Source organism: Penicillium paradoxum (assembly GCF_028828445.1).
Source record: "Penicillium paradoxum strain IBT 22861 chromosome Unknown utg000006l_segment0_segment0, whole genome shotgun sequence".
Taxonomy (NCBI): Eukaryota; Fungi; Ascomycota; class Eurotiomycetes; order Eurotiales; family Aspergillaceae; genus Penicillium; species Penicillium paradoxum.
Window position 1 is genome coordinate 3,340,050 of NW_026643184.1, and position 23,414 is coordinate 3,363,463.

Below are 23,414 nucleotides of genomic sequence, written 5' to 3' on the forward strand. Positions count from 1 at the left end.
AGCATCCAGCGTTATCATGCCAAGGTTGTTGAATCCTTCGCTGAAACGTGTTCGACAGTCACACCTACCAGTAGATACACTTAACAAATCCAAATTGAAGTAAAACCACACACATCAGCAGGACACACCAATAAACTCCTTGGAGACCTCAATAAAGATGAGATTGTTACTCGGGCCCTCGTAGAAAATGCCGACCTTGTCATTGCCAAGCGAGGTGACAGTGGAATACGCCATTGCGCCAGACTCGAAGACTGCACCAGAAGACCATGTCTTCCCATCATCGCAAGAATAACGAATGGTGCCATTCGAACGGCTTGTTTTGCTGTTGGCATTAGTAAAGAGGAGAATTTTGGCATCGCTTGAACCTTGCGCCGCATCAGGATACATTCGTGCGATGGCTCCATTGTTTGCAGGATCGGGGAGCTGGGTTTCGGATTTAGGGGATGAATAGGTGACACCTCCGTCGGTTGAGATGGCAACCTTGCGATAACCACTGCCATCACTGGGACGTGAGTTCAGCATCACATCGCCATTAGACAGCTCCACGACTTTGTTCTCGTCCATCCCAGTGCCGATGAAATTGCCCTTCTTCCACGTCGCACCACCATCATCACTGTAGACACTGAAGGCTTGCGATGCGCTGGAGCCGTCTTCTTGAATGACCCTGCCCAGGTACTGCTGAATCAGGCGTCCAGCGTGCGCACCATATTTGAGTTGAATGCCTTCTCCAGACGAAGCAAAAAGGCCGGTAACGCCGCCCACATTGTCGTGACCATTGGAGGTGCTGCCCACAGGTTTGATTGCGCGAGTAATCAATGGGGGGGCACCATCAGTATCAGATGCGACAGGGGGCAAAGAAGGTTGGTGATCTGGGTCAGTGCTCCAAGTAAGTCCTTTGTCGGTTGAAACCGAGACTTCAGCACTGGTGATATCCAGATTGGTGTCATCATTTCCAATCTTACTACCAAGGAATCCTTGGTTCTTCGAAAAGACATGGAAATTAAAGACCTTTCCAGTCTTGCTGTCGACCACGTAGCTAGGGTCGCTGAAGCCGTACTGCTGCAATGTTGACGTCTTGGCTCGACCTTGGGCGACGACTGTTGGCTCGCCCCATGACACACCACCATCGGTACTACGTCGTTGGAGGATTGAGTTCGGAGATGGGGAATCTCCTCCATCGGGACGCCCATCATAGGATGCCAGGAGGACGCCATCTCCTAGATTTGCCAAGGCAACAATTCGGTACTGGGCATAGTCTCCCGATCCATTCTTGGTCAGGGTATGTTTACCAGAAATGGCTGCAGCTGTTGTCGGGGTGGCTACAGCGAGGAGGGCAAATAAACCAAAGGTGCGGAGGAGATTGCACTGGCGTGCAGCGTCGGCCAGATTGTGGAGCATCTTCAGGGGACTCCAATACAAACAGTGGATTTCTAAGTGGAGAGAGAAGGGTTGAAAGTATGTATGCAGGAGGGATGATGAACTATCTGGTGTCGGGGGGAAAGACATGCTTATTTATATACAGGAGACTCATCCTCTCGAATGCCTAATAGGGACATGAAGAAAGGCAATCTATTCAGATAACACGGTAACACACAATTACACAGTTGATAACCCTACTAGGCAATCTCAGCTAGGCATACGGCATACGTCAGTTCCCCGCAATATCAAAGACGGGGCATATCCACTGGTTCGTGTGAAGATGATCTACATGGCCTGGCTGCATAGTGCCGGGTTGCAGATTTGCATCTCCCAAAATCAAGGCATCCGATGCCACGCGATGCCACGCGATAAATCGAGTTCTCAACAACTAGACACCCCCGCTATTTTAGCTCATCTCTGACAATGCGACCGTGTGGAGGGGTCTGCGATCCGATCGGATTGGACTTGCGACGCGATCGGGATGTCACCGAGGTCACCCCCACCCCGTTGCCCTAATTTGCCCCCGCCTCTACAGGAACATCGTTTCTGACAATGACAAAAGTGGTACTTAATAGAACCCAACATTCGCCGTAATGAGAAACTATCATCGCAACGATTGCAGTACATTCTATCATCATGGCCTCTAACAGCACTTTGAGAAACAAGCCCTTCCCCCCCCGGGATCCACGGTCCTTCCGTCACCTTCTTCCAAGATGATGAGAGTCAGGATATTGACTGGCCAACTCAAGAGCGCCATCTGGAGTATATGGTTATCTCGGGAATGCACGGCAGTATGTTTGCTCAAGAATCAAGTTACTGGACACTGCTGATTGAATGACAGTTGTGCTCGCCGGCTCAAGCGGCGAGTCCGCTACCTTGACTCTGGAAGAGAGGGGTCAGTTGGTCAAGAAGACTCGGGAGATCGCTAATGCCCATGGAAAGACCGATTTCACCGTCACCATGGGCTGCTTGGCTGGCAGCACAAGAGATATCATGACCCAAATCCAAACTGCCTACGACAACGGAGCTGATTTCGTTCTCGTGTTGGTGCCAGCCGTGTTCCACTGGGCCATGACCCAGAAAGCCATCACTGACTTCTTCGAGGAGATTGGCGACCGTTCACCCATTCCCATTGTTATCTACAATTTCCCCAATCTTTTATCCGGCCTGGACGTCAACTGTGACATGCTAGAAAAGCTTGCTGCCCACCCTAACATCTCCGCTGTCAAGTTGACCTGTGGAGGGATCGGAAAGGCCACTAGAGTCGGAGCCCAGTTTGAGCCCAGTCAGTTCACCAGTGTCTCTGGAATGAGTGACTGGCTTGTGGCTGCATTCTCCGCTGGAAGCACAGGTTGTATTTCAGGCGTTGCCAATATCTTCCCCAGAGTAAGAGCTGACCCCTCCTCAGGCCTTAAGTACCAATTATTAACATCTGTGTCAGGTCATGGTTGAAATCTACACTCTTTTCCACGACGGGAAGATCGCAGAAGCTACTGCGTTGCAGAAAAAGCTGGTCTTGCCAGAATGGGGAATCGGAACATCCGACGTGAACGGCATGAAGTGGATCATCGCGAAGACGCATGGCTATCCCCTCACCAGTGCACACTGTCGCCGCCCGTTCCCGAAGTTCTCAGATACCGAGAAGCAGGATCGTGTCGTCCGCTTAGTCGCGCCCCTGATCCCTGTGGAGGAGGCACTGAAGGCGAAGGCATAGAGAGAGATATCAGAAATTATTCATATTATTCACATTGATGCACGCTAGATGATAGAACAAGAAAGGACGAATGAAGTTGCCATGCCAACGTTCCCACCATTTCTCGATTTGAAAAACAGGGCCATTGGGCTCAAACAATTGCGAATGTGGTGTAGAACAATTCCAGACACACGGACCGAATGTCCACTCGCTTTCCTCCCTCACGCTGCCTCCTCTGTGTCTCTTGGAGTACATCGGCAGTCATATTCGCGTTACTAAAAACATGTTGAAGACCACGAATAGTGTCAAGAATCCACTGAAATTCGTCGTAGTCTTCTTCCTCGGTTCCCCAGAGAAATAGAGGCCATAACATATTGACCGGTAAAGACTCATTATTGTTAACCATGAAATGTACCATTTCCTTGATCTTGCACAAGGCTGTGTCAGCTGCTTTGGAGCGAACCAAATGGCGATGTGCGACCCGATGCAGGTGGATATAGCAGGCGTAAAAGTTAGCAAGATACGTCTGGAATGAGCGAACGATAGTAGACGCAAGCGGCTCGGCCAGAGTATCACTACTAATATTTCCAGCCACGGCATGATCTGTAAGAGGTGGCCGTCGGTCGTACAAGGAGCTCAGATCTGTCATAATATCAGCAGCGATAGCCATCACCTCAGTCTCATCCTCCACGCTCCCTCGACTGCGATGATTATGAGCAATTCGAGTGATGCGTCCCGTGATGGTCTGGACTTCCTGGAAGAACGCTATCCCCGGCTGGCATAGTAAATCATAAATCACCTCGTGCGCTCCGGAACTCGCGGATGGACCCGGGTTTTGCGGCGGGGAACCTGCAGAAGTCGAGTTCGGGGGTGACATGTAGATTCCAGATGTGTCATTGACCAAGATTCCTTCACCACCTGCCGATGCTGCGCGGGCATCTAAAAGTCGAATCCAAGATAGGATTCTGAGTTCTGTAGAGCGGTTATCAGAAGAAAGCACATCCAATTAGCAAATGCTTCTACATACCTGTGGAACCTAGACCGTTTTTCTCCGATGATTGCAGGGCGCTATGCGCCTTGGCAAGATTTGAGTAGGCTAGGTCCAGCCGAGAAGTCAGAAGCTAGATTCAGGGTCAGCCAAAGTAAAAATGAACCATAGCTTAGTGAGCACATGAGTGAACCAACATTTATGTATGTGAGGAAAAAGATCGTGGCCAGAACATATCTGAGTTCATTATTGTTGACTATCGTTTGCCCCATAGTTTCATGAAACGTTTGGGACAATGTAGTGGCAGCGTTATCATAGTGTTGCTGGTACACCATATTCGTCCCTGTACTACCAGATTGTATAGCTTCGAACGCTGCGATCGAAGAGCGAAGCATCGGCGAAGATTGTGCCATACTCTCCAGAAGTTCCCGTGCAGACGCGCATCGTGGGCCGTTCTCCACAGGGTCGAGGATCGGCGGCAGATGCAGATTCAATGAGCTTTCAACATCCGTTTTGGCGACAGGGGATTGTGGTGACTGTCGTGGAGCAAGGGGTGAATTCGGGGAATTTCCGTCGGCAGATGGCGCGCGTTCGTAGAAGGTAGGACCCGATGTAGTAAAATCACCGAAGTCAGGGAAATAGACATTCTGAAACATGGAAAAGCTTGCTGTTGGGGCCACCATGGAGGAAGTAAGATCAAGGAAATGAGAAGGAGGAGACAGCTTGTTGGCTTCCAAAGCCGCAACATTGGACTTGAAAGGATCTCCCGCGTCGATATTCTGCAAGGGGGCCTGTGGGTGCGGCTCGGTATCCTTCCACACGCATTCCAAGTTCAAACGTTGACAATGATAACATCGAGGTCGGAGTTCATTGCATCGCACTTTCCGACGTTTGCAGGTCAAGCAGCCGTTTTTCGACCGAGGGCCATGTGGCCGACGGTGGGGATCGCGAGCGACAACAGGTAGAGAACTCATTCTCTCTAGCTTTTCAACGGTGAAATTCCAAAGAAGGAAGGAAAAAAAGGAACCAGGTTGTCCTGCGGAGGCTCATCGGTGACTCCGCTTTAGTGGCAAAAGTATTCAACCTCAACTTTTCCCCCGCCATCTATCGTTGCCCCCCGGCCCAATCAATGGATCATGCAAGACCCCTCATGCCAAGCTCCAGCGAACAGCAGGTTCCCACATCCCTTCGTCCAACCCAATGACTGATATAAATTATACCACACAGTACCCCGTACGTAGTACATATGTTTGAGAAGATATCAACGACAGTACGGAGTAGGATGCAAGCAATGTCTGATGACAGGAACAATACCAGTCGTAGCTACCACTCGATACCAGAGCGACATTGGAACGATCTGAGAGCAGACCATGAACTTCCTGAAACCAAATTAATTAAAGTTTCCACATAGTGGTTCTGATGTACAACGTAGATAGTGGCATCATGCCCGTGGGTTTTGCGCGAGATGAACCTGTGAAAGACTCCGAGATAGATGAGATATATAGTACCATCCCTAGTTTACTAAGCTATCTCATTAGCCTCTCAGAGGTGCATGAAGTGTATTTAAGTGTTCTTTGGCACCTGGGTTTGAACTTAATAGTGTCCAAGTGCGCGACTAAAGTCTTGGGAGCAATCGGGGGACGCTAATCTACGCTAATCTACGCTAATCTACGCTAATTTACGCCAATCCACGCTAGCGAATACTAGCCGACGCTACTGCAGGCTGTGACCAATGGGACCAATTACCCCGCATCTTGACCAAAAAGAGAAACAACCTTACATCGCACCTGCCTATCTGAGCCCATGCTCGCTTTCCTGTTCCGGTCGGCGAGCACTACTGTAAAAGGCAACCGACCTCGGGACTCATCGGCCCTCATCTGCTTCCATCTGCTGCCATATGCCCCCGTCGGCCCCTCTCCATCGGCCACAACCGACCCGACCATCGGAACTTGCTGCGCTGGCGTAGAAGTCGAGATGAGTACAGCATATTGGCGGGCCTCGTTTTGAATTATAAAAGGGAGCTGTATGGAAATTGATTAGAACCTATTGCTTCCATTTACAACTCTGTGGAACTCTCGTAACTCTCAACTTCACCCAATATCATCATGGCACCTCTCCCAGCTGGAGTCGCAAAGTCCCTCGAGGAGACCAAGGTTGAATACAAGCGCCTTGGAGATAGCGGACTCCGTGTATCTGTTCCTATTGTTGGATGCATGAGCATTGGAAACCCGGAATGGGCTGACTGGGTTATTGGGCCAGAAAAGGCACTCCCACTGTTGAAGGCGGCTTATGACCGGGGAATCAATACTGTTTGTGTTTTCTCCGGTGTCTCTCCAAGAACTTAAACTGACGGTGGATCTGTGTAGTGGGATACAGCCAACATTTACTCCAATGGCGATTCCGAGAAAGTCATTGCCCAAGCGATCAAGGAATATAACATCCCGCGACAGAAGTTGGTGCTAATGTCCAAGGCATTCAGCTGCGTGGGAGAGCAGCAGTTCCATGCTTACCCCATTCTTGATGAACTGCGGCAAACCAAGGACTATGTGAACCAGTTTGGTGAGTTCATAAAAACAACAATATTATTAACGGGTCACAATGCTAACACTGGCTGGAAGGTCTCTCGCGGTCCGCAATCTTTACCGCGGTGAATGACTCCCTCAAGCGTCTAGAAACGGACTACCTGGACGTGTTCTGGATCCATCGTTTTGACGAATACACGCCAATTGAAGAGACCATGCATGCTCTTCACGACCTAGTCACTGCCGGAAAGATCCGATACCTCGGAGCTTCGTCGATGTGGACGTACCAGTTCGCCATGATGCAGGCTTACGCAGACAAAAAGGGATTGACGAAGTTCATTGCAATGCAAGTATGTACTAACGAAGAACCCTCCTATTGAGCCGACCTGTGCTGACGGGATAAGAATCGTTATAATCTGCTGTATCGCGAAGAGGAACGCGAGATGATCAAGTACTGCAACGCAACGGGCGTTGCTGTTGTGCCAGTAAGAGCAATTCCAATCCCTCAGTCATGTGGAATGATGTCGACTAATTGTTTTGACTCATTAGTGGGGTCCCCTTGCAGAAGGACAGCTTGCTCGTCCCCTGAACGTACGAGGAACGACAACTCGGTCTGCCGGTGGCGATGAAAGCCCTTCTCCCATGCGGCCTGAATCCGCAGAGATTATCAACAGAGTCGAGGAGCTGGCGAAGCGCAAGGGCTGGACTATGTCGCAAGTTACCCTGGCCTGGACGCTGAAGCGAGTAACGAGTCCCATCATTGGCTTCAGTAGCGTGGAGAGAATCGAGGATGCTATATCTGCACGCGGTAAAGTGCTGACACCCGAGGAAGAAAAATATTTGGAGGAAGTGTACACACCAGTGGAAGTTGTGGGCCATTCCTAAGAGAGTCCTGTCTGTGCATGTGCACCCCGTTGGGGCCTTTTGGCCTTCCAAGGTATTGCCTTGGTTGCTGGGGTTATGAATCGAATTCATCCGCACAATTTGCCCCTTGGTCGGACGAGTGATTTGATGGACGATGTTTCAGTATATATTTATCAAAATGCCGATTTTTAATAACCATTGATATCTACCACATGCCGCAGCCATCTTGATGAGAGCATCTCGAACACTACCTGAAGCTACAAAAGCGCACCCTTCAAGTTAACACAAAGACAGTGAGAGTGTAAGTGCTAAGAAATTCCACAATCATTCCAGTCTGTAGCCCTTTCGAATAAATGAGGTTCTCTACAGGCGGTTTCCAAAGTCCACACAGCTACGCTACATGGGTTCAGTGGAAGAGAAGAGAAGGAAAAAAAGGAAGAGAAAGGATAATCATGATGATCATGGTTTGGAGTTGCATATGTTTCAATTTTGATAATCTGCACCTATGATCTACAGGTGTAACGTTAAAGGAGAATCCCCATGTATTAGATATCTCTTTATGTAGATTTATAGAGCTCAAAATGAGTATACATACAGTGGATGAATGGTTGGCTATATGGTTATCCCACCTTGGCAGACCGTCGGCTCCATATAGGTGTTGGGAAGGAGGATTACTGGATATCCTGAATGACATTTACATAACGCAAATGAGCCCAAGCGATTCATCAGGTAGTTACATGTAGCCAGCGGTTAACTGTATCTAAATACTTTATCTGAACACAAGTATGAAGATTATAGACTTCATGTTTGGATTAAACTAGAAAGTTATGTCATTGCCAACATTGGAAGCTGTATAATTATGGGATGGAATCCTTGTGGCAATCACTCGCCTCAGGCAAGGTTGATATCACTGCTCTTAATGGAACATCCATAGACACTCTTAATAAACATACACAAACTCGTCATTTTTCCGGTCTGTCAAGTCCATGAATGGTGGCGCTTGGCTTGGCATGTGATCCAACACCTTTCCATCAGTAGTGTTCAGATTATTTGCCATAGAATAATCAACAATATCGGCAGACTTGCCATTGCTGATCCGCTTGTTTCTGTGCTGCCGGTTCAAGAAGGCGAGGTTGAAGACTTGAATGACAATGCAACCAATCAAGGCGATAAACAACCCAAGCGTGGCCCTAGTGCCAGGGAGGTATTCGGGCGCTTGCTCGTCAGTAAACAACAGTGGACCCGCGAGGGCGCCAGCAGATGTACCAATCTGGTAAAGTGCCATTGTGGTGGATGTTTTCGCGGCACCAGCCGTGTTAGCGACAGCCCAGGAGAGAAGAATGGGATTCCCGGCGAACAAAAAGGCACATAGGTAATAAGCAGTAAGTAGCGGCCCCTGATTGGATTGATCGTGACTGATCCCATAAAGCATGCCGATTCCGGCCACAACAGGCAGCATGAACGCGATTAGAACGGCGGATTTCAAACTGGCCTTGTAGGAAGCCCAGCAACTGGCAATGACAACGATAGTTTGTACCGCCCCGAAAGGAATATTGAGCAAGGATGTCTCGTACTTGTCAAATCCGAAGCCCTGGACGATGAGAGGGCCAAAAATGCTGGTCATGGCGGAACCCATGTTTGGTAGCAAGGCCATCGCAACCCAAAGCCAACTCTTCGGTTCCAGAGCCACCTCTAAGACGTGAGACCAGTCAAAGTTGTGGGTAGAGGCGCCCGTTTGGTTTGCCCGCAGGCGTTCCACGGCTTGAAGGCGTTCGTGCTCAGTGAGGAAACGGGCTGTGGTGGCATCGTTGTCTAATTTCCAATAGACAAAGGGTGCGGTGACGATAGTAATTAATCCAACAACGATGAAGATGCTACATAATCATTAGTGACATGTTTGCATCGCAAGGTGGAGCTAGCTTACATTTGCCAAGGTGCCACCACGTCCGAGGGAATATGGCCGAGACCATATGACAAAGCAGCCGCTACCATTGTCGCAGTACCGTTCATGGAGTACCAAATCGAGACTCGAAGCGGTTGCTCGACACGACGATACCATTGACTAGTGATGATGGTAAAGAGCGGCATGCACCCAGCTTCAAAAAGACCCAAGAAGAAACGAGCAGCGACCGCAGTTCCGAAGCTGTTGCATGCGGCAAAGCATGCTGCAGCGGTTCCCCAGCCAAAGACCAGAGTTGGCATCAGGATACGGGGTGGAACCTTCACGATGAGCCATGCTGAAAAGGGCTGCCACGCAAGCTGGGCGATAGGGGCAATAGATGCAATGAGAGAATACTCACTTCCTTTCAGGTGCAGATCCTCTTTGAGACCGAAAAGGGCCGCAGTCCCCAGGACGCCTTTATCCAGGACCTGGCGGATAGCGAATTAGGAGGATTCTAGCAAGGGGTAATTCTTGGGTTATCTCACCTGTAGGAAGTAAACCCACGTCAGGATGGCGAGAATGACCTTGTCGGTCTTTCTTTTAATGCGCTCACTCTAAACAATAGGTGTCAGTGTGTTTCGGCGCGGAGTGCAAGATGACCATACATCTTCATTAGTGACCGTGACTAGAATCCCCTCGACCTCCGAAGGTGCCTTGTCCGAGTCGGCCTTGGAGTGAGCCAACTTGGAGTCCCCAATGTGTTCGATATCCTGAGTGGCCATTGTGGACGATAGCTGGTGGGCAGCAATGGGTTCGCTGTGGGTATTTGCGTGTGGATGTAATCGCGTGAAGGAATCAAGGAAAGAGGGCGTTCGTGATCTTATATAACGTCCATTGAAGACTCCAGATCAGGAGGTACCTGATAGCACGACTGGGAAGCATATTAAACAACCAATGGATGGAGACCATTGCCGGTCGCGTATCTCCAGACGGAGTCTGGGGTAAAAGCGTAATCTTGTTTCCCCGGAGTGGGGGTCTGGGGTTGCTAGCGTAGCTCCTGCGCCTCGCCTTCCGAAGCTGGCAATCTAGTAATCTCAGGCGCTCTGCTGGTTGGTCCTCCAGGAGATTCCGCCCCCAATGCCGGCATACCCAAATCGTCCCTCGAGGACTCCGTGGGTCCAAGATAAGGGGGGGATTGGATTGAATCTCGCCACACTCTTTGTATCTGTGGATTTTATGATTACCCTGGATAGGGGATGGTGGATGATGGATGGGGATAGAGTCCCCAAGTGCAACGTCGCATTGTGAGATGATAAGATCTTGGCGATGGCCTTCGATAGGCTGTGCTTAAGCGGATTTAGCTCTCCAACAGGATAAGCCCACGCGTCAACTGGCGCCTTAGCGATTGGTCGTCAATTCCCGACCGGAGAGGAGTCTGAAGCCACGGGTATCGGCTGAAGATGCTCCAGATCATGTGAGAAACAGCCGATCGGGTGTCGGGAGAAAGCTTGTCGTTTTGTCTACTGACACTTGCACGTCCACTGCTCCTTCGCTTCCACGGGAGGATAGATAAGTGGCTTTGTTCTGCTTTCCAAATGGAGCAAATCACCATTGCCAATTTGGGGATTCGGAGCATTTGGACTCCAGACTAAAGGTATATGTCTTGTCCCCGATGACTTTAGTGCTTAGTACTAATGCAGAGGAACTAGAATTTCTTGTCGCTTTCTTTCTTTCTTTGTTTTTGAATTCCCGCTCACCTTTATCCCTCCTTTGGGAAATTGTAAGCGCCATCCCTACGTTTCGGACCAAAGGATCCCGGGCTAACACGATGGCTGGAGTCTCTTAGGGTCTATCATGTCTTCCCCAAAGACGCAGATCATCGGTTATGCCCAACCTTGGATTGTTTCCCCGGGAGAACCGGTGGACATCAAAGTAGGTCATCCACATATTTAGTGAACAAAGGTGGTCGTGCGCAAACTAACACTCACAGGTTTCGAGCACCGAGAAAGAGTACTCCCACCGTTTAGTGCGTCTCGTGCAGGGGCATAGCGGCGATCATGCTCCCCCCGTGGTAGTGGAGGAGATCACGGAAGTCCCCGCTGGCCATCGCAATGACGGCTATTATCAAGATGCTTGCCCAGGATCCTATGCTCAGATTCCATCCTGGGCAGATGTTACACCCGCAGAGGATGAGGGCTTCGAACTAGAGTTCCATGCCCAACCCTACTTGCTAGATGTCAACTACTATTGCCAAACCCTTGTCTCGTGTCTGAACCCATCTTCTCGAACGGGTTTCGCGGTGGTCTTGAAGAACTCCAAGCTCCAGTTTCTGATCGGCACAGGCGACAAAATCGAGGTCATTGAGAGCCAACTTCTTGTGAATCGCTGGCGATGGCTACGAATCCGCATCAGCATCGTAGACCGGAAGATCACCTCGGAAATCCATCAGTTAAACCGTCTGGCCGAAAAGGCTCCCGCCGGGGAGGCAACAAAAAATGATCTGTCGGCGCCCATGGTCTTGGGATCCAATGCCTTGTTGTTTGGTGCAGGAATGTTCAAAGATACTGAAAAGTCAAGCCCAAAGCCATCATGCTTCTACAATGGGCGGATTGACTCTCCTTCCTTCACCCTTGCAGGCTCATCGCCACGAACTGTCGCCCAATATGACTTCGCTAAAGGAATTTCCAGCGACTCGGTCCTGGACGTCTCTGGAAACGATCACCACGGTGTCTTAATCAATGCACCTACACGAGCTGTCAAGGGATACAACTGGGATGGCTCTGAGCCCGACTGGACCAAAGCCTCGTATGGGTACGGGGCGATTCATTTCCATGAAGATGATTTGGACGATGCGAAATGGGCGACAAACTTCTCCATTAAAATCCCATCCACGGCCCGCTCAGGTGCATATGCCGTGGAAGTTCAGTGCTCAAACGGGGTACGCGATATGATCACTTTCTTCGTCCGACCGAATGAAAGCTCCAAGGCTCAGGTCGCTCTGGTTCTCACAACATTCACATACCTCGCATATGCCAATGAGAGAATGTTCGATCAGAGCAGATCCTCAGCAATGACGACTCCCGATGGAGTCAGCATTGGTCAAGGCAATGAGTATTATGAGAACTTGGATGCACGACCAGATCTAGGCCTCTCGGCCTACGATGTACACACAGACGGCTCCCCCTGTGCATTCTCCAGTGCTCTCCGACCAATCCTCAATGTTCGACCAGGATACGTTCACTGGGCCCTGGACCGGCCTCGCGAATTCAGTGCTGACCTTTTCATGATCGGCTTCCTGGAACGTTCCGGTATTCCGTACGATGTGATCACCGATCATTGCTTGAACAGCAGAGGTGTAGAGGCAGCATCCCAATACACCACTCTCATCACTGGCTGTCACCCTGAGTACCATTCATTGCAAACTCTGGACGCCTTTGGTGCATTTGCCAAGTCAGGTGGCAACATGATGTACCTGGGCGGCAACGGATTCTATTGGGTCGCTGATGTAGATAACGCACGCTCTCATCGCCTTGAGGTTCGGAAAGGTGATCAAGGATGTCGATCAGTCACCTTCCCCGCCGGCGAGCGGATGCATAGTCTCACTGGAACTCAAGGAGGTCTTTGGCGGAGCCGCGGTCGGGCTCCCAACTACCTCTGGGGCATTGGGCCCTGCGCGTTCGGTACAGGAAAAGGAAAGCCCTATGTGGCCAATTCGAAATATGCGCAGGATGCCCGGTTTGCCTGGATTTTCGATGGCGTCAGTCCCAATGAATTGATTGGTGAAAACGGATTTGGTGGTGGAGCCAGTGGTGATGAGATCGATCGCCTGGATAACGCGCTTGGGACACCATCTGATGCGGTTCTACTGGCGAGAAGTCAACAGCACGATGACAGCTTTGGGCTTTTCAATGAAGACTCGATGTTTCCCATGGTGAATACTCTGGGCTCAAACTGTGATCTAGTCCGAAGCGACCTGGTATATTATGATACCGCAGGAGGTGGTGCAGTGTTTTCTGTTGGTAGTATCAACTGGTACTGCAGCATGGCATGGGATAACTACAGCAACAATGTAGCCAAAATGACCGGGAATGTCCTGAGAGAGTTTTTGAAGAGAGGAAGGGGTCACGGTATTTAAGCTCGCAGTTGCAGAACTACCCAAGTACATATAAATTGATTGATTTCTGGCCATTTGGTCTTGTGCCTCTGTATACGAGGTGACGGTGTCTTACTGAGATTCGGGATGATGAGTTCGATTTAGAATGTAAGACCGGGTACGGGGGAGATCGGATCATGATGTTCCGAATGTGAGAAGATCAACAGGCAAGGTGTTGCAAGGAAATGGAAGAAGAACAGAAGGAGGAGATGGAAGAGAAGGGGATGGAAGGTCTTGGCATTTCTGCCTGAGGTTCTAGCGACTTATCTGTGTTATCAGTGTGAAAAACGCACCAAAATTACCTAGGCCATAACAAAAACCAAGGTTCCTGTTGATAGCCTAGGGGGCTTATACTGCGCTGACATGACTCACCTGGTTTGGCCCTGCTAATCTGTACATAGATTTCCGTAAAGCCCATAAATGGGCCCCCGCCCTAGGCTCAAGGCCTTACCCGCCTAACCTTCGAAGCCCGACCCAACCCATAGCCTATTAGTGGGGGCCTTATAGGCCCCTATTATAGCCCATTTACGGGGGAAAATAGTATCTTATAGTCGCTGTATTCAAACTCTTCTACTAACTATATAGAGTTTAAATTTCTAATTTCTAGTTACAATACGTATATAAGTGTGAATCCTAATTTTAAAGATAATCTGATTGCCTAGTGAGGGTCGAAAAATGTTGAGAACCATGCCTGAGGCAGGATTCTCTCATCCGTAGGATTATCAACGCTACGCCCTTTTTGTCTTTTCTGCCGAAAAGCCCACCTTTGGGGGCCAAATTGAGGACTCCGATCCTCAGCACATAAAGGGGCATAAATAGTAGGAAAAGGCAGATATTATCTAGATCTTCAGACAATTCAATACTTCTATAAGAGATCCTATTCCTAGTATCATTTAAACCCATTGTTAAACCCTATATACTATATTATACCTCTGTATCTTCAATAGGTTATAAGCCCGGCTATCTCTAATAGCCGGAATACCTAAATTGCGTAGTATAGTCTATTTGCTATATTTACTAGTAAATATTTACTTACCCCTATACACCTTTTTATCTAATCTTTACCTAGACCTATATATATAGGTCTTTACCCTAGGATCTCTCTCTCCTTTTTATATATATCTTACCTCTTATTTTATACCTTACCTTTTATACCTATACCTCTTAATCTCTCGTAGATCTACTTATTTTTTTATCAATTTTATTATAACCCCTATCACCCGACGGTCCTAGCGAGATAGGGGGGTATCTAGTGCACCTAGTGTACCCTATATACCCTACGAACCCTCCGACTCCGACGCCGACCGACTAGACGAATTAGGGTCCGATAATAACTATAGTAATACCTTAGGCGAGGGTAGCGATAACGAAGGAGGAAATAATAGTCCTATAGCTCCCGTTAGTACTAGAAATATAGACCCCGGCTAGGGCCTATAACGTCTAAACCCTACAGATTAACTAGCTAGAGAACTCGGGTCGACCGAGTATCTCTATACCTAGTAGCCCTAAGGATTAACTAGGTAGCTCGTAGCGGGTAGACCCCCCGCTAAAGTCTCTAAGTCTATTAAGACTAATATATAAGTTCTATTAATATAGATTAATAACCTAAACCGATTTAATCGAGATAGCTCTATATTCTCGCTACGTAACCGCTACGCTACCCTAAAGAATAATACCCGAGAAGAGGAAGAAAACGCCCTTTAATATCTTAGTTTTACTTAGGACCTCGGAAAAATATTTAAAAGAAAAGAAGAATATAAAGGACTAAAACTTATAGGATTAAATAATTACTATACCTAGACCGCTAATATATAGTAAGTACTAAACTAAAACCTTCTCGAATAAGTTATCGATAGTAAAATAGGATTATTACCCCTTTTATATAAGAAGTACTATATACTAAATATATAGAAGGGAGTAGCCTAGCTTACTATCCTAAATACTATATACTTAGACTTAGCGAAAAATATTATACCGCTAAGCCCTCTAGAACCTAAGCGTATCTAGTAGGAATTATAAAATTAATATAATATAAAGGATACTTTTACTACCGAATAAGACGCTATTATAATAAAAGTACTATACGTATCCCGTGTCTATAACGTTAGAACCCTAATCGAGGTATTTAAGACTATATAGACTAATAAGACTATTATACGTCCCCCGATTAAGAGTCTACTAATTAAGCTATAAGAAATAGACGAACTCGAAAAATATACGGAACTTATAGCGTGCCTAGATAGCCTAGAATAATACCTATAGAAGCTTAACTACGATAAAATAGTTAGTAGGTTAACTAACTAGCTAGACTAATACCTCTTTAATCGCCTATATAGCGAACTATAAAGAGAAGAAGATAACCTCGCCGCTAGTAAAAAGGTAGCTATAAGGACCTTATCTACGGAAACTAGTAAACCTATAAAACCGCGAGGACCCTATATATAACGAGGACCCCTAGGATTAGTATATACCTTCTATAAAAAGAAGGGGTACCCCGCTAAGAAATACTAGCTAAAAAACCCTAATTTAGTACCTAAATAGACTATAGAAACCCTAATTATATAGGTCGAATATAGTTACGAGGTATAAAACTTCTTAACTAGTATCTTAATTAATAACTAGATCTACGATATAGCCTATAATAAATATATAATTAGCTCGCTAGACTATTTTATACTAGGCACTACGAAACTATTAACTACTACGATTAAAATAACCCTAATAAACTAGCCGGTCTAAGGTATAATCGGGGATATTAAGATTATAGTCGACGATAGGACTAAGTAAGGGAGAGATCTTATTCTTACTAGGACTATATATCTCCCTAAACTCCGTAGTAACCTTATCTCGTAGCCTAAGCTCGCTAACTATAGGATTATAGCGATATATAGAGACGAGGTTATTTTCCGGAAACTAGACGGTAGTATTCTCGTAAAAGGACTACGAAAAGGTAAAAATTAGATACTAAACGTTCGCTACGTATACCGATACTAGACCCTAGATCTAGAAACGTTAGTTTTAACGATAATATAGGAAGTAGGGGGCGTCGGATATCTAAAAATTTAGGCCGATACTCCTATTTCCGCCGAAAAAACTACCTATAGATATCTAATTTCTTAGGCTAATAATATAGAGGTTATCCTAAGAGACCCCTACCCCTAGCTAAGGGACCTAAGTACGTAAAAACTAGAAAACGCCGTAAGTTTACCTAGCTAACTAGTAAAAGACGCTATTCCGCTAAAAAAGGTAATATCTCTTCTACTAAAAAAAGGACCCTTTTCTTAGGTAGAAAAGGTAGAAATACTCGCTACCCGTAGAGTAATAAAGATATAGAAGATAAACTCGTCTAGTGGCTTAAAATAATAGTCCTCGGAGACTACCTCGACTTCTTCTAGCGAGCTACCTACTAAGCTTAAAAAGGATAGGGTTAATATCGATACCTAGTACTATAGACTATACTATATAGGGATTAAACCCCTATAGGAAATAGTAAAAATTATAGAAGGTATTAATATTATAGGCCTACCTACCCTTAAAAGACCCTATAGCTACTACTAAATTAGAAAGGCTTAGCTCGTACCTTATAGAACCCTAGTTTTATATAGATCTAGTAAAATAGGAGATCTTATATACCTTAATCTAGGGGGCGGGGGTAAAATACCTAAAGGTTAGGGAGATAGCTACTAATACTAGATAATTAGTATCGACGACTTCGACGGATAGGGAGAAATATAGTTTACCTCCTATAAAGACTTTATCCTAGACCTTATAATTAAAATAGTAAAAATATATTCCGCCGAAAGGGAAATAATAATTAAGACCTTTATAACCCCCGATCTCCCCCTATTACTAGTAATAGGAAGTAAAATACTACCGCCTAGTAGACTAGAGATCGGAGCCTTCTAATTAGATTACGGAGGAGAGTTTAATAACTTCCGCCTATAAAAATAGGCTAAGGATACTAACACCCGTCTATATTTCTTAGCACTATATATATATAAGTAAAATAGTAAAGTCGAAAGAATAATACGAATAGTGTAAGAATATACTAGAGCTATTCTCGACGATATTAGACTCCTAGATACGCTATAGCCCGAACTAATAAAAATAGTGATAATAACCCGTAACCTTACTATCTATTTCGGTAGAAAAAGAGACGGTCTCCTAAACTAAATACTATATAAAATATAATTCGGTAGAAAACCTAATATCTTATTCCTACGGATACCTAGTAGTAAGGCTTACGTTATAAGAAGCCCCGAAGAGATTAGGGCTATAGTTAGTATATTAATAAGTAGATATTTATAGCCCCGCGCCTAGATAGGTAGACTTATCGGGTATAGTAGCTACTATAGTATATAATACCGTATCTAGCGTCTAAACGTAGATAGAAATAGGGGAGAGATTATAACTCGGAGAGATATTATTTTCGATAAAAGAGATAACTAGACCCTATATAATAATCCTAATCTCCTAGTCCTACTAGAAACCCTATAGTTAGTAAAATAGTCTAGATTCCTATTCCTAGACTCTAGGGACCTTATAGATCCTAAGAACCTTATAAATCCTAAGAACCCTATAAATAATATAAACTTTATAATTTCTTCCGCTAAAAAGACCCCTATAATTTCTTCCGCCGAAAAGACCCCTATAACTTCTTCCGCCGAAGAAAGCACTCTCTTTTTAGACTCTAAGGGAGATCTTAGACTTATCGACGAGAGTTCTAGTAACGAATCGGTCTTATTAGCTAACCTACCGAGACTATCTACTAAAGAACTCGCTAACCTTAATTATAAGATCTAAAATAAGGTTTTCTATACTACTATACCTTAGGTAGATAAAAAACGTATATAGGATCTAATATAATATACTACTATCCTATATATATAAGCTAGACTAACCTTATTATCTAAGGATCTCCTAACCTTACCCCTACTAATAACCCTAAAAAATATAGACCCTAAATAGATAGAAGACCCTAAATTAGTCCGATAAGCACGTAACTTACCCCTTTAGCCTTAGTAATACCGCGCTATAAAAATCGAGTTTAAATAGCTTAGTTTAATTAAAGCTTAGGAGATAATCCCTACCCCCGTACCCGCTAAGAATATACGTATCCTTACCGGTAAGTAGGTATATAAACTAAAACTCGACGCGGATAGAAACCCCCTAAAATTTAAAGCTCGCTAGATAGCGAGAGGTTTCTAATAACGGGAAGATCTAGACTATACCGAGACCTTTACTAGTATAGGTAGCTACGTTACACTATAGATCCTCCTCGCTATAATTACGTAAAAGAAGCTTTTTACCGCCTATATTAACGTGAACGTTATATATCTTAACGCCACGCTAAAAGAAAGACTCTTAATATACTACCCCGAAGATTTCGAAGATAATACCGATTTTTTAGAGATCTAAGATAAAGTCTACCTCCTAAAAAAGAGTCTTTATAGTCTAAAATAGTTAGTAGTAAACTAGTTTAATATATTAGGGGACTACTTATTAACGAAAGGCTTTATACGATCTACTTCCGATCTATATCTTTATATATAGTATAATTAAGGGGGCGCTAGTACGATCGTCTATATTTTTATATATATCGACGATTTTTTAATTATAGCTTCTATAGCGGATCTCGTTAAAACTATAAAGGACCTTATTTTAATAAAATAGTCTATATCGGACCTTAACGAGCTATCTTACTATCTTTCGATAAAAATAGTATATAATAGAGAGGCGGGAAAAATAATAATTTTATAAAAAATATATATTAAAAGGTTTTTAAAAACCGTAACTTTAAGACCTATAATCCCTTTATTTATTATCCTAATAAAAGAAGAGACCTTTACCGCTATAAATAAGGTAGTAAAATAGTACTAATCCGATATAGACTCGATTAACTATACTAGTATAGTTATACGTCTAAACCTCTTACTCGTAGTAAGTATACTTTCGTAGTTTACTATAAATCTAAACGCTAAATATAAGGATCTAGTATAAAGAGTAATTACTTATATAGAACGTACTAGCTATTACGTAATTATATACTAATCTAGACCTAATTAGGACCTCTAGGGGTATATCGACGCCTTATACGGATTAGCCCTAGAAAGTAAAAGTAAGACTAGGTATATCTTCTTCCTCGTAGGGGGTCTAATATTATAGAAATCTTAAAAGTAGACTAGTATAGTAAAATTAAACGCCGAAGCTAAATATATAGCCCTCTTAATTACTAGCGGAGAGGTAATTTAGCTACAAAAACTACTAAAAGATCTTAACTTTTACTAAGGAAGTATAGACCTCCCCCCTATCCCTTTATATAGCGATAGCTAGTCTACGATTATAATAACGAAGAACCTTACTATTTTAGGACGTTTAAAATATATCGATATATATTAGCACTAGATCCGCGAGTAAGTTAAAAGGGGAAAAATTAAGCTTATATATATAAAAGGGACTAAAAATATTATAGATAGACTAATAAAGCCCCTTAGGGCTCCTAAATTTATAGAGTTTATCGTAGGTTTAAACCTTAACCCTAAAATATATAGACTTTCGGCAGAATAAACCCCTACGTCTTTTATAGTGTAAAACTACTAGTTTTACACCTTCCTATAGTCTAAAAGCTACACCTTTTAACTAAGAAACCTCATTTATCTTAGTCCCTAATAATATAATCTTACGATATATAACGGCTATACGTTAAGGGGGCGTGTTAAGAACCATGCCTAAGGCAGGATTCTCTTATCCGTAGGATTATTAACGCTACGCCCTTTTTGTCTTTTCTGCCGAAAAGCCCACCTTTAGGGGCCAAATTAAGGACTCTGATCCTCGGCATATAAAGGGGCATAAATAGTAGGAAAAGGCAGATATTATCTAGATCTTCAGACAATTCAATACTTCCATAAGAGATCCTATTCCTAGTATCATTTGAACCCATTATTGAACCCTACATGCTGTATCATACCTCTGTATCTTCAACAAAAAAATGTTGATATATATTTTGATATCAGACATTCTTAGGATTCCCACGAGAGTACCACCACTTTCTAAGTAAACATCTATAGTTTAAAACTTATCTAAATAACGCGTCTTTTCACGTTTTTAGACGCGATACAGGGAGATAACTAGTACTTGATTCTGAATAATTTAAATGAATAAAATAGTACCTTAAGGATAAGGCTTAAAAACGGGGTAAAAGCTGTAAAGAGATACTAGGTTTTCAGGCTAGCACCTGTTGGTCAGGCAAGAAAGACAGATGGAAGCCAAGACAGTATATTAATCTTCGTGCAGAGACTAATTCTGCTAAGATCAGGATTGGGAGAAGAGGGGGGGCCACCTTTTACCTCTTCGTCCCTGACCCATACCCATCATAATGAGAAGCTCACTTTCGTCATGTTGAGAGTCTCACCTTACTTCCATGACTCATTGTCGTCATGATGAGAGTTTCACCTTACTCTCGAGTCAGGGTATCACATGATATCAGGATAAAGGGGTCAGGCACACATGTGAACTCCATTTTCCATGATCCTTTTCTCTTGCAAAAACATAGGGTAATATTGAAAAGCCTAAAAAGGGGTTTAACTCTTGTGTTTATACTGCTCAGGGCCTAGTTAGGGGCCTATTAACCAGTAGTGGGCTTCCATCTTAGGCCCGTAGCCCGTCGATGGACCTAAGGACTAGACCTCCGCACCAGCCCGCAAAGCCCAAAGCCTAACCCGCCCTAACCCGCAAATGGGCTGGGCTTTGGGCCCGGTCCCTAGGCCCATCGGTGGCTATGGGCCTAGGGTAGAAGCCCACTGGGCTTTTATGGGGGCCTAATAGGCTTTAAACAATATAAACATGCTAATGCTTAGCAGATATATAAGTAATGTAGATTTTTCTAGTATTTCTAGGTATTTAGATTACCCCCTATATAAATTGACTATAGGTGCCTAAATTGACTGAAATGACTGAATTAACTGAATTGACTGAATTAACTGAATTGACTATAGATGAGATTAATAAAATTAAGATTTATGAAATTTAAGAAAAATGTAAATTAATAGAAAGATACACTTACCTCCCTCTATGTTAAATATATATATTTGTATATTGATTCTATGTTACCTGTTAAACCCCCGTATTAGGCTAAATTAGGGCCGGCGCCGAGATCTTCCGCGGTAAATATATAGACTTAAACATATGTAAAGAACAGACATTAATTAGCAGGTTTATAAGCGCCAAGACTGTATTTATGCATACAGATGGGCTTTAATAGGGGCCTCATGGGCCCCCATAATGGGCCATGGGCTTGGTTGGGCTTCGAAGGTAGGGCCCATAGCCCACTGCTGGTTGGGCTATGGGCCTGAGGTCCGGGCCCAACCAGGCCCATTGCGGAGGTCTACTAAGGACGGGGGCCCAAAACCCGGCCCCTTTACGGGTTGGGTTGGGTTGGGTTCTGGGCTTTATGGGCCGGTGCGGAAGTCTTTCTGTACATACCTATCCTTTTCAGGTCTTTCTTATCCTTTTTCCTACGAAGGGGCCTCACGGCCAATATCCCAATTGACTTTTTGGCCGATTTGATGCCTTCATATGCCTTATCAGTGCCTTATGTTGAACAGACAGGAATGAAAATACCTACCCAAAGTGGCCAAGTCCAATAGAATGAAGCTATTCCCACCATATGAAATATTACGAACCTCCCGGACCGAGCGATGAATGCATTTTTATCTGGTATTACTCTCTTCGCTTCTCCCTCTCTCTTCACCCTTACCACTACCCAGTACCTACGTCACCGCTTCACGCTTACCTCAAGGTAAACTTCCGTCCTTCGTCCTCCGTCCAGCTCAAGAATAGTGCGAATAGCTTTATAAGTGGTTTTTGTTAGAGAAGATCGCGCACCTCAGCTTTATGGGGCTCAATATCGATATAGGCTGGCATTTATTACGTCACAACGGTGGTTACAGATGGGAATAGCTTTGGCCCGATGACGATGATAGAAATGATGAAAGAGATGAACATGGAAAGGGCAATAGCTTCATTTATAACACACTGTATAGAGCGATCAAACAAGCAACCTAGAATGAGGCATTATGCAGGCATCAACTAGACCAACAATCATTTTGGGTCATTGGCCCTCATGCCCCTTTGCACCCTTATCAGCATGTCTTTCAATTCGACACTCAACTTACCATCAGCTGGCGTATATCCCAATGTCAAGCCCCCTATTCCACCCAAATTTGGTCCTTTCACATTATCATTGATAGAAGCCCTCTTTGTTTCCGCCATATTAGACCACCACCCGACTACAGGCCCAGGATACCGTTCATCGGTGTGTGTATATGAATAGGTTTTGAAGCCTCTGAAGTTATTGAGAAACGGAACATGCATCTAGTCTTAGTTCAATCCTCGACGAAGCGAAAGCGCTCGAGCTTAGATAAAACGCCAATGGGATGGAAAGCCTCTAGCGCAAGTGCGCAATGGATCAGAAAATGTATTTGTCGGGTTACGCAAATTTAGCTTCATAATGGGTATGCTATATTCATACATATAGACCAAGCCAATGTAGAGTGTGGTCAGACTTGGACCTCTCAGAGGTTATAATCATAGAGACCGACTACGGGCACACTGTTTTTACTACCGGCACACTATTGACTAACCCGTTTTGGGATATTTCCCGCTGGCCATAATTTATTCATAGGCTGTCGTATTTAATATGGTACTCCCTTAGTATTTCGGACAGTACCCGAATCTTATTAGGGCACCCTATCGCGAATGTAGAATCTTGCACGCCATCTATACTATCATGCAAAAATGAAGCTATTCCTAGATGCTGATTTGATCGAGTTTTTTTTTACTAAAAAGGGGGTTTGGTGCAGAAATGAAGCTATTCCTAGATACTAATTTGATCA

General features: G+C 44.8%; 6 protein-coding genes across 6 annotated transcripts; 3 read left to right on the top strand and 3 right to left on the bottom strand.

The window, feature by feature from the left end:
* Nucleotides 1–114: 114 nt before the first annotated feature.
* N7457_007616 (putative extracellular sialidase/neuraminidase) lies at nt 115–1,398 on the bottom strand (the record flags this gene model as incomplete). The annotated part of the gene is made up of 1 exon (XM_057178659.1): nt 115–1,398. The coding sequence occupies one exon, from the start codon at nt 1,396–1,398 to the stop codon at nt 115–117; it is 1,284 nt and encodes a 427-aa protein (XP_057030403.1).
* Nucleotides 1,399–2,080: 682 nt separating this feature from the next.
* Nucleotides 2,081–3,133, top strand: N7457_007617 (dihydrodipicolinate synthase family protein; the record flags this gene model as incomplete). The annotated part of the gene is made up of 3 exons (XM_057178660.1): nt 2,081–2,210; nt 2,261–2,805; nt 2,861–3,133. Coding segments are annotated over 3 exons (948 nt in total), but the record flags the coding sequence as incomplete, so codon positions are not given.
* A 130-nt stretch (nt 3,134–3,263) lies between these two features.
* On the bottom strand, nt 3,264–5,074 carry N7457_007618 (Zn(II)2Cys6 transcription factor; the record flags this gene model as incomplete). Its single annotated transcript, XM_057178661.1, has 3 exons — nt 3,264–4,084; nt 4,140–4,233; nt 4,298–5,074. The coding sequence occupies 3 exons, from the start codon at nt 5,072–5,074 to the stop codon at nt 3,264–3,266; spliced, it is 1,692 nt and encodes a 563-aa protein (XP_057030405.1).
* A 1,131-nt stretch (nt 5,075–6,205) lies between these two features.
* On the top strand, nt 6,206–7,507 carry N7457_007619 (aldo/keto reductase; the record flags this gene model as incomplete). The annotated part of the gene is made up of 5 exons (XM_057178662.1): nt 6,206–6,409; nt 6,467–6,659; nt 6,719–6,972; nt 7,027–7,107; nt 7,172–7,507. The coding sequence occupies 5 exons, from the start codon at nt 6,206–6,208 to the stop codon at nt 7,505–7,507; spliced, it is 1,068 nt and encodes a 355-aa protein (XP_057030406.1).
* Nucleotides 7,508–8,426: 919 nt separating this feature from the next.
* Nucleotides 8,427–10,150, bottom strand: N7457_007620 (Major facilitator superfamily domain general substrate transporter; the record flags this gene model as incomplete). Its single annotated transcript, XM_057178663.1, has 4 exons — nt 8,427–9,360; nt 9,411–9,856; nt 9,914–9,982; nt 10,034–10,150. The coding sequence occupies 4 exons, from the start codon at nt 10,148–10,150 to the stop codon at nt 8,427–8,429; spliced, it is 1,566 nt and encodes a 521-aa protein (XP_057030407.1).
* Nucleotides 10,151–11,222: 1,072 nt separating this feature from the next.
* On the top strand, nt 11,223–13,503 carry N7457_007621 (N,N-dimethylformamidase beta subunit family domain-containing protein; the record flags this gene model as incomplete). Its single annotated transcript, XM_057178664.1, has 2 exons — nt 11,223–11,300; nt 11,359–13,503. The coding sequence occupies 2 exons, from the start codon at nt 11,223–11,225 to the stop codon at nt 13,501–13,503; spliced, it is 2,223 nt and encodes a 740-aa protein (XP_057030408.1).
* Nucleotides 13,504–23,414: the final 9,911 nt, after the last annotated feature.